We start from the raw sequence: 11,632 nt of genomic DNA on the forward strand, positions 1-11,632 counted from the left end.
TTTTACAAATAATACTTAAGACCAGGATGTACCATAAATATATGCAGCATGATAACAGAAAACATTGAAATGCATAAGAAAATGAGCCTGCATTACAGTATATGTTAAAAAATTATTTTATATCACATACCATCTTAGTTTTTGACAGTACCCTATTATACATTAGCAGTCCTCTGCTTAATGAAATTCAGAAGGACTATGACAAATTCCCCCCAAGACTAATAACGTCTTTGTTACGACAGAGTACTTACACGTAGCTTTCACACATGCATTTTACATGCCATGTGTGATCTCTAATATTAGCTTTCCCTTATTTGCACTGATGTTGTAGCTGTATTGGTCCCAGGATATTAGAAAGACAAGGTGGGTGAGATAATGTCTTTTATTGGACCAACTTCTGTTGGTGAAAAAGTCAAGCTTTTGTGCTAAAACAGAGCTCTTCAGAAGACGATGACAACCTGAAAAAGACGAAGAGCTGTATAATCTCCAAAGCTTTTCTCTTTCCCCAACAGAAGTTGCTCCAATAAAAGATATTACCTCTCCCTCCTTTTCCTTATTGTTCTTCGCTTGAAATCAGGGTAAACAACAAGAAGTCTGAGATTATGAATGGCACTAAACTTTGGTAGACATGTATTCACATACAACCCAGGCATCGATAACACGTCAGAGGAAGCAGAAGAACAATATCTGAGGGCCATCTTTGGCTATTTGTGTTGTAGGGCTAAACATCAGTAAAACTCGCCTCCTGCGTTATTGGTTTGCTGAACCAGCTGCAGTACTGAACTAGCACAAAGGATATTCTGGTATCCCTTCGAAACACAAACACAACTCCCAGCAATGGCAACAGGAGTGGCATATGCACTGAACATAGAGACACATCTTCACCAGGTTTTCTTGAGATTATGGTAATTAATGATAAAATCTAAATTCGGAAGTTTCAGTATAGCCAAGCTTCAAACTAAGATAAATATGTGATGGCTATTGCAAAAGAAAATATGCTTAGTCTTCCATTAAAAAAGCAGCATTTGTATTATTTACTGTATTTGAACTTGTTCAAAACGTTTGTCTTCATTGACTAGGGGCTCTATTCAGCAGGAAGCAGCACTTCTATTGGTGAATGTAACACAGGAATCACACTGGTTTTGGCTCAGCAATCATATAAACCCAGCTCTGATTCAGGACACAAATCCTCATTAAAAGTTTCAAAAAGTACTTATCCACAGAATTTTTTTCTCTGGATTTGCACTCCAATTATCTTTCCCCTCTCTAAGATCAGTGTAGAACTAAACTGACCTGTACATATTTAGAAAGTGGCCATCAATGAAGATGAGACCTTAGTGAGAACGTACCATGAGTCCACTTACGGGGAAAGAGCTCTCAGAACAAGTCCTCTGCCAGTCTGCCAAGGAGTCTTTTTTTTAAAAAAAACCTAATATGTAGATGTAAGAAAACAAAAATTAAAATGCACAACTAGGAAGAACAGAAGGGACTGTCCCATTAAAAAAAAGTGATCAGGTATGGGACTTGAAAACAATTCTTAAAAAGTTTTGTTTTCCTAGTGCATTAGCTACATCATCTGTTTTTTGTGGAAAAACTGATTGATGGATTTGGCCCTCCTAAATCACCTGAGGAATGAAGCAGGGCATAAAGAGAGATTTAGTCACAAAACCTAAGTGATTTCAATGGGAGTTAAGAGGATCTGGGCTTTACCTCCTAACCTAACTTTTCTACCTACAGAGGAGTTACTGGCTTGGAAAAAAACAACAGCCTGCTGAACCTTCCCCAAATCTCTAAATCTAGCCTTTTAAAAGTTATAAAATCATGTTTTCCCTCCCATTTACACTTTATAACTGGAACCACAACCACCAAAATACCAGGAAAAAAGTAGCTCTTGAAAATTTTCCAACCGGGAGCAAAAGTGAAAGTGCCAGGAATGTGATGAGAAAGCTTGTTCTCACACTGTTTCCAACTCATTATCTCCAAGACTCTAAGAAGTTAACTTTTGGATGCTTATCCTAATCAAACCTGAACATTTCACCTTTGAGTTTTACCTATGGATCATCTACAACAGAGGTGGGCAAACTTTTTGGCCCGAGGGCTACATCGGGGTTGTGAAACTGTATGGAGGGCCGGGAAGGGAAGGTTGTGCCCTCCCAAACACTCCCTATCCTCCCCCTCCCACTTCCTGCCCCTGACTGTCCCCCTCAGAACCCGCAACCCATCCAACCCCCCCTGCTCCTTGTCCCTTGACCGCCCCAACCCCTCCAGGGAACCCCACCCCAACTGCCCCCCAGGACTCCACCCCCCTATCTAATCCCCTGACTGCCCCGACCCCTATCCACACCCCCACCCCCTGACAGGCCCCCTGGGACTCCCACACCTCTCCAACCCTCCCCCCCATTCCTCGTCCCCTGACCACCACCCCCAGAACCTCCACCCCATCCAACCGCCCCCTGCTCTCTGACTGCCCCCTGGGATCCCCTGCCCCTAATCCAACTCCCCCACTCCCCACCCCCTTACCATGCCACTCAGAGCGGCAGGACTAGCAGCCTTGCTGCCCGCATGGCGCGTAGCTGCACGGGAGGGGAGACAGCAGGGGAGGGGCCGGGGGCTAGCCTCCCCAGCCGGGAGCTCAAGAGCCGCGCAGGACGGTCCCGCAGGCTGGATGCGGCCTGCGGGCCGTAGTTTGCCCTCTTCTGGTCTACAGCCTCAGTACCCACAGAAGTCATCCAAAAAATATTCTGAAACCTGGCTGAGTTCCTGCACTAGTGGGTACGGAAGCCAGTTCTTCACACCACAGAACAGTTTGGATGTTTCCTTCTATTAATGACCGACAGTGTGTGCTATTTAGGCAAAAAGTAATTATAGAAAAAGGTGCTGATCACATTTGTTAGACCAAACTCTCTCACTGAGACTCAATATCATCCATAATAGTATATTAAACATAAAGACTTCCCTCCATTTCTACATTGTAAAATGCAGGCAACAAGCCAAAAGAACTGGCTAAATTGTGGTGCTGAAGGAAAACTCAATAAATACCATTACTGTTGAAACTTGGTGCTCATTTAACTTGCAGAATTAGTACTCTAAAGGGAATATGAATACGAATGATGAAACTGTCTTGTAAATAAATCTTCTTCTCAGGAAAAAGATTTCATTATAACAAATGAAATATTCTTCTATAACAGTCATATCTATGCTTATGCAATATAATATGCTAAATTACAATACATAATTCATTATTAATCAAATTTATTACATTTTACAGACCAGATAGCCAAATAACCATTTTTTTAAAAAAGAGCCAGATAGCAAATATGAAAGGAACGTCATTGTAGACACTCTGCAATCTAAGAACTGAGGCAATGGAAATATTTACGTACAAGCCTGTTTTAAATACTTTTACATCAAACATACAGTAGCATATGAGAATTCCATTTGGTAGTCTAACTGATGAATCATTAAGAAATTTTTCCATTTAAAGAAAATTACACATACTGTATACAGCTGAGTTAAAAATCAAAGACTATACCCCATTTTATTCTAGTAAACTAATGTCATATGAGTCTTCATATAAGTGCAGAAAACAGGGTTCTTTATACTCCTTCTGCTTCCTAAGAAATTTTGTATTTTATATGAAACACTAATATTGTTAAATAATGCACACACCCTTTTAAGCATTATTGCCTAAAATGTGATGCAATAGATATACAGGAACCAGGAACCAAGTTGCAACTGAAGGCATTAGCAAATTTTGTTTCCTAAATCAGATGTGCTAAAGTAAAGCAATTTAACTTTAGAAAAATAAATGTTAACCAAAAATAGTTAAATAGCCCCAACCAACAACTACAAAAGCCAGCAATTTTTAACTTGTGCTAGCTAAATATGCAAAATTTTTAAGGTGTAATCAAATTTACGGTATTTTCTACTTTATCACTCTAAGAGCAAGCCTTTTTTTAAAAAAAAAGTATTTGAAAAGATTAAGCATATGGCACCTGGTATACAGAAGTTATCAAGATTTCAGTAAGCATAAGGTAAAATAATGTTTAGTTAAAAAGTTAAGTGAACGCTCGCCAGTAATTTAAAAGGTGAATGCTTACTATAGTAGTTTTGTGAATAAGTAAGCAGGAAGTAGTTATTTTCCCACTATTCCTATTGAGCCTATAAAAATAAACAGCAATGATTTGATCATTTGTAGTTATGATCCATAGCAGCAATATCAGTATTAAAAATCTTGTGGAAATAACTATAAATAATAATTAATTCACAACATGGCTTATGGTGATATAAGTAAAGTGATAACATGTATATGATTTTAAAAAATGCAGGGAGTATAAAGAACTTTACATTCTCTTTCTTTTTTAATGTATGCATAAAATTTATTGCTCCCTTTTTCAATATTTATAGACATTAAAAACACAACTTATTTTTCAACACAAATAAATAAGGACAAAGATCCTGGAATAAGAATGTGTTTACAAGCAACATAAGAAAAACAATAGATTTATCTTATCATAACCATCATTCACACAGACTGATGGATCATATTACTTTTTTTTCTTTGCAAAACAACATTATAGATCACTATAGCACAACACACTAAAGTCTCTTTGTCTTTCTTTCTTTTTTAAAAAAAATCTTGCCCTGGATACCTTTCAGTAGGGCAGCTTGAACAGTTCAGCGCCACTTCCAAACCCCTCTGGAGATCAGACGATAAAATTCTTCGGCAATCAGAGACAGGACAAAGGGCTTTCTCGTGCTATTTCCATGTTTCCATGTTTGCTGGCTTAACATCATTGTGTACACGTACGACTTCAGTACATAACATCAGATGCGATGACGTTCAGAGCTGGCAAACAGAGAAACAGCATGAGAAAAGCCCTTTCCTGCATCATTTCCTGCATCCCGTATACCACAAAAGTTTGCCTGTCAAATTTCAACTAGGTCAATACCTCTGTGTTCTGTGGGGTACTCGAAGTGTTGAAGTGTACTTCTACAACAATTTTTGATGAATTATATCTATATATATCTATATATCTATAGATATAGATATATAATATATATAAATAAAATGTATATACATATACATACACGTGCACACACGTTTGTATGTGTATACATACAAACACCAAATTTGAGAATAGAAGTAGGAGGAATGGTAGGCATACTAAGTAGTAGTACATTATCAGTCCTCCCATTAATTTATATAATCAGAGCAAAAATGGAGTCCCTAGCTACTTCTACTAAAATGTATCTAGAAGAACACCACAACATGAACAAAAACATGTAATTGTGTTCGACAGGGTTTTAGCAGACACTTGACATGCTTCCAGGCCACAATTCACAAGAATGTAAAACTCTGCTGCAAAAAGTCACTTTGCTCCAATCCTGGCACCACCAGTCAGGTGTATCAGCATTAGCAAAAGTCGGGGAAGCGAATGGCTGATCAGATCAACTGTCCCAATGGGCAAGAAAATGCTACCGGGAAACAAGCTCACCAAGAAAACACCAGCCAGTGGTCAGGACATTGCTATAGGCTGCCCATCACTATCAGTGACTGTCAAAAATTCTGCGAGAGAATAAAGGATGAAATAAATGGGAGAAATTATGGTAAAACATAAATCAGATCTCACTGATGATCAAAATCATATTATGAACTATGATTATGAAACAAATCAAAGTGATGTCATGAGCAGAAAAGTGTAACATGGCATGTTCTCAACAGCTATGCTTTCTGCATGTAGTGAGGGAGACGTGATAAAAAATTCTGACTAAAGTAAGGTTTTTGCTATCATTCAAAATTTTTAATTTTTTCGATAAAAACTGATATTTTTCAGTTTCCTCGCTCCCTCCCTTTTTTTCAAATTCCCACAATCTCTTTTTATTTTTCTGCCTCTGGGGGGAAAAAAGAGGAAGGGAGAAAATGAAAAAAACAAACTGAAAATTTTCTGTCCAATTTTCCATTCTGATTTTTAACTGAAAAACTGAAACATTTTTCCAAGAAATAAAAAAAGATTTTCTCAATTTCCCATGAACAAAAATTACTTATTTTGACCAGCCTCACTTCAGTAGAACTTCTCATGTTTATTAGTGAGAGGTTCAGAATGTGCTTTAAGCTTCAAGCGGAGAACATCTCAAGATCTCCTTAACTACTACTACATACGTGGTAGTACACTTCAGTTGGGCCAGGGTTACCAGTGATGATGTTCAAGCCAGAAAGGGAACAAAATAACAAGAATAATTAGAAATACCATAGTAAATACTTACAAATAAGCAAAACTTTTTGAAGGCCTTGAGGTAACATCCAACCACTGAGGTTCAGAAACAAACATTCCCCGGGGACAAATGACCCCATAATTGCCTGTGATAGGGTTTCCTGAACTTTCTCCTAAGTATCTGATACTGGTTACTGTCTTTGACAGGATACCTGGCTAAACAGACCACAGCATGGGATTGCAGAGCTATTAGTATGTGAGTGAGGGAGAGGATGGTGCTTTTACTTGTAAACTAAGCTAATGTGATTCTCAGAATAATTGAGAAATAAGTATGGAGCCTCACAATCTCATTTTCAGTCACATTTAGAAACATAGCTACGCTGAGCCAATTCACCACTGATGTGAGTGCAAGTGCACTGAAGCCACCAACAGTGAGCATGGCACAAAGTCCAACAGAGGCAGTTTATTTACAAGGGGGCCTAGCTCCCATTGTATTTATTTCTGTTCAGTGGGAGTAGAATGTCTAACTCCCTTAGGCCTCTTTGAAGATCTCAGCTAGTGTCCCCAACTACCAAGTGTTAGTGAAAAACATCTCTGCCATTCCCATTGTCCTTCAGATCTGCGAGTGAACACACTGAGGAAAGCTGTCTGACTGACAGCCATGGCAACTGACAGCTCTATAAATAGAACTGCTACACCGCTCGCAGTGGTAGTGCACATTTTCCCACACTGCTCAGCCAACATGGCTCAACCCCGACTTGAAGCCAGACAGGAGTTCAGGCTCCACGCCTGTTCAGTCCCTGATCTCCATGCGCCGGCTAGTAACAATGGGAGTGCCAGTTCTGGTGGAGGCACTTGTTTGTTTCTCTACGGTTGTGGACATTGGTCCAGTGGGAACTAGAAAGAAGCACTAAACTCATCTCACATACTGTAGGCCACTGCAGACCCACATGATATTTATGACTTTTGATCACTAAAAATGTGGATTAAATTTGTACCAGTCACTCTATGTATTAATCTGAATCTATGTAAACTCTATAAGTTTACTTGACTATTTCTGTTTAAAAACATTTGCTGGAAATCAAATAATCATTTTTTACAAAAATACACCTGACATTATTGACCTGACTCTCCCACTGAGCTGCTCTCCTGCTCAGTTGTGCTTTCTTTTGCTTTCTGAGAGCAGATGAGGTAATATTTGTTCTAACTTCAACATCTCAGAGTAAGGAGTGATGTTAGAAAAAAATCACAGGACCCTAATACAATCACTTCATGTCCTTCAAGAAATGCCACCCACCTGCCTCAATGGGTGAGGGAACTTGATGGGACTGCCAGTGAAGGGGACAGTCCCAGAAGCAAGGGAGGGAGACACTCACTAAGGGACACTAGGTAGGCCCTCCCCATGGGAGTCTCTGGCCAGCTGGTGGGAAGGGGTGTTGATTGGCCAGCATTCCCCAGCTCCCGGGATTTAACCTGGCATGGGGGCCATGTGGAGCCTCTTTTTGGACCAGAACATCTACAGGAATGTGAAAAGGACAAGGAGAGGAAGGATAGTACAGGAAAAGATTGCTAAGTTTTAAAGAAGCCTTTTGGCATATTGTCGCTTTGGCCCCAATTTTCAGATATGGCATTCACTTTAGGGCACATGGTTCTACAGTTGTTCACGCTTCATATATGCATCTTGATGTCCGGATATCCATTTGAGGCACCTAAGTGCTGTTTTAAGCAAATGTTTAGCCACCTAACTTTGAAAATTGTGCTCTACACCAACACATAAATCATACACCAACTCATATTGCCTCTCTCTGCCTATGTTTATTCACTACCTATTGTGAGTATAGAATGAAAAATGCAGAGAGAGATGGGATACATGTGCAACCTTATCAGAGTATTTTATTAAAAGTCTTACCCTATTGCCACTAAGCTTAATGGCAAAAGTCCTATTGACTTTAAACCTGATCCTTCTGCTGTTGAGGTTTGCTCTATAGCGAACAAATATATCGCCACACCCCAAAACAACTGGCATAGCTGGCTAATAAAAAGTTGATAACTTGGAAGACACTCAATGTCACCTCTATTTTACGAGTCTCTAATTGTCCTACCCTGGAAAACACTGCATTATTACTAACAACTAGTCTCTTCACAGTCTATCACTTTGAAAAGCTTCTTTAGTACATTAATTTCTAATACTTCACAAAAGAACACTTGCTATTCTATAAGTTTCCATGTATTTGTGGCCACTCGGATTGATTAAATAATTACTGTGAAATGACTTTTTAAAAAATAATATGGATTATCTTTCTCCCTCTTCCTGCCACACACACACATAATAGGCATTATATAAGTATCATGCTTTTCCTTCTTCAGCCATTCTAAACCTCTCCAGTAACATCTTCATTCCCACCCCTTTTGGTGGTTCATGGCGTAATTGCCCTTTGGCTGCTCCTGGTCTCTCTGATTCCTTCAGCAGTAACAGCCCTGGGCTGGTTGTGGTATTTATTTCCTTTCCCTTTTGGCCACTCAAGTTGTCTCAGTTTTTAATGAAAAACCTTCAAACACTCTCTTCTGTATTTTTCCCTCTAAATATACATATATTCAGCACATCTCATCAGAACAAACACTATAAGGATTTTCCATCTTGTTATAGATCAGTTAGATCAGTGTTCTTCAATTCAAGGGCCGCGAGCCAGTGGCAGCTTCCATGGACCCTAAGTGCGGCTCCCTGTCCATCGCACTTTCCAGCAGCAGTGGGGCTACAGCTAAGACAGGCTCCCTGCCTGCCCCGGCGCCACACCACTCCCGGAAGCAGCGTGCATGCCCCCACGGGCCTGGGGGAAGGGGGACAAGCAGAGGAGCAGAGGTCGCCGCATGCTGCTCCTGCCTGCAAGCACCGTCCCCGCAGCTCCCATTGGCCGGGAACAGGGAACTGTGGACAATGGGAGTTGCGGGGGCAGTGCCGTTAGAGAGGGGCAGCACGCAGAGCCACGTGCCCCCTGCCAGGGGCTGGAGGGGCGCATTGGCCCCTTTCAGATATGGCGTGGGGCCTGGGCCACCTGAAGTAAGTGCCATCCCGAAGTAAGTGCCATTCAATGGGCAGGTTCGGAATAGCTATTCCACCACCCAACCTGCAGCCTCCCAGAGCCAGCCCCCAATAGCCCCTCCTGCACCCCAAGCCCCTGCCCTGAGCCCCCTTCCAGAGCCTGCACTCCATACCCCCTCCTGCACCCCATACCCCCTCCTGGAGCCAGCACCCTATACCCCCTCCTGCACCCGAACACTCTGCCCCAGCCTGGAGTCCCCTCCTGCACCCAAACTCCATCCCAGAAATTGCACCCCTCACCCCCTCCTGCACCCCAAGCCCCTGCCCCAGCCCTGAGCCCCCTCCCAGAGTCAGCCCCCCATCCCCCTCCTGCACTCCAAGCAATATTACCAATAATGGCAATATTGCCATATCAACCAACAAAGAACTCGGAGTGTTCAACCGTCTGTGTCGGGTATGTGTTCAATGTGAGAAGCACATCAGCCTGACACAGACGGTTGAAGTTTTTTGCCAAAGTGGCCCCCACTTCAAAAATAGTGACGAGCACTGAGTTAGACCAATCCAAGCAGAAACAAGGAGCATTTTTTAGCTTTGCAAAACCCAAACCAGGCTTTATTTGCACAGATGGACCAGCAGCCAAATTTTAACACTTTGGTGGGTCCATATACATGTTTATTTGATAGTTCAATTCTGTTTCAAATGGAGATGGTCCAACCAAAAGTGGGTTTTGTTTCATAATAACGGAGTGAGATCTTGGTTTTGCAGAAACAAAACCAGAGATAATTCTGATTAGAGACCCATTTATCCCAGCAACTTCTGAAATTTGGGGAGGGAAAACTGAGTAAATAATTTTGTTCCTTTTCTAGTCATGCTTCAGAGAGCTTTTTGTTTTTAAACTGATGCATTGCAATAACTGCTAGTGCTGGGCTAAAGCACATTTTTTCACAATTTGGAAACATTTATTCTTTATTTTTAAACACTGGAGTATTTGAGTTTTTAATGTAACTTATTCTCCATCAGGACTCAGCTCTGCCTAAAGCTTTCTGCAAAGTCAGTGAATGCATGAAGCAACAGTTGCATTAATCTCAAACATGCCATTAATCTCTGAGGTTGGAAAAAGGGTGAATAGCATGACAACTGAAGTACTGTGGTGCTATAATAAGCTTTTTTTAAAGGGTTTTTTTAAGGTGTTTTGTTGTTTTTTTTAGTCTCTCCACTGGCTAATAGAACTAACTGAAAACTTCAAATTATACTGTCTTGAGTCACTCACTTGTATCCAATTTCACATTCTTAAATGGAAATGAGGCCATTCCATATATAAGAAACAGAGTCTTTCATTATTAGGATCAAATTTGACTGTTTAAAACTATCTATTAGAACTGCAGACCAACAGTTAATTTTGTTCTCTTTACTTTTCTTAAAAATATTATTCCCTTTATGTAATAAAATCCAACACAAAGGCCAGTCAACTCCTTTCTTGTTTCAATACTTATATAGGTTCATTAGCAAAATTATTCATATTTTGCTTAAGTAATGAGAGTATTAATTTCAACGTTTAAAGGAAATGCTGTTTGCAAGTGAATGTAAAAGACATTGTACGATGTGTTGTTAAAGTTTCCCCAGCTCTGTGTTCATTGCCAGGACACAAACAAAATTAAGTCTAAAGGAGGAGGACAACAGATTTAAACAAAATCTATACCATAATCCCACCTTGTGCTAATGTCTCATAATACTCATATTCACAAAATCGCCTTGAAATAATTTCAGGGGTGAGGAATACTCCAGGGGCAATGTACTTTTCTGCCCCATCAGGGGGAAAGGAGTGCTCTGACATCAGTCCACATGGGCTAGAAGCACAGTGAAAGAGAGTACCCACATTTTTCCGCCCCCATCCCTGCCAAAGGAATTGCCTTCCATTCTTTTCTAACAGCTCTCTCTGGCAGATGGTTGGATGGTTCCAGAGGTTGCCACAGGCCTAGCTGTCTCTGCTGGGGAGAAGATGACAGAATGCAAGGCCCTTGAACAGGTAACGGCGGATTCTTTCGGCTCACAGGGCCTGAGCCAAAGCATCCTGAATTTAATAGAAAAACTCCCACTGATTTCAGTGGGCTCTAGATCAGGCTCCAACAGGTGCTGAGAAAACAACCTTCAAGTTCCAGAGTAAAATCAACACACGTGTACACACACACACACACACAGAGTTCTTCTATTGCCTAATTTAAATTCAAAATTAATTCACTCAAATAACTTTAACAGAAGACATTCAAATCTTTAACAAGATATTAACCCCCCCACCATTGTCTCTGCTGTCTTAGAAATATGAAGAAATCCTTTTCTATTCCATTTTCTGTTAATGTCTCTCAGTAAAAGATAATGC

General features: G+C 40.6%; 1 protein-coding gene across 7 annotated transcripts in view; it reads right to left on the reverse strand.

Moving 5' to 3' along the window:
* Positions 1-11,632, reverse strand: part of PCDH11X (protocadherin 11 X-linked) — a 992,740-nt gene that overhangs the window by 822,733 nt on the left and 158,375 nt on the right. Inside the window, exon 5 of one of the 7 annotated variants that reach the window (XM_048863061.2) lies at positions 3,236-4,849. The exons of 5 other annotated variants lie outside the window; for them this stretch is intronic. In XM_048863061.2, the coding sequence (XP_048719018.2) occupies positions 4,844-4,849 (6 nt within the window). In that variant the 3' untranslated portion in view covers positions 3,236-4,843. Of the gene's footprint in view, positions 1-3,235; positions 4,850-5,219; positions 5,570-11,632 lie in introns of those variants that run through there. One more of the 7 variants, XM_075132424.1, reaches the window with a different exon arrangement.

The sequence above is a fragment of the Caretta caretta genome, chromosome 9 (genome assembly GCF_965140235.1).
Source record: "Caretta caretta isolate rCarCar2 chromosome 9, rCarCar1.hap1, whole genome shotgun sequence".
Taxonomy (NCBI): domain Eukaryota; kingdom Metazoa; phylum Chordata; order Testudines; family Cheloniidae; genus Caretta; species Caretta caretta.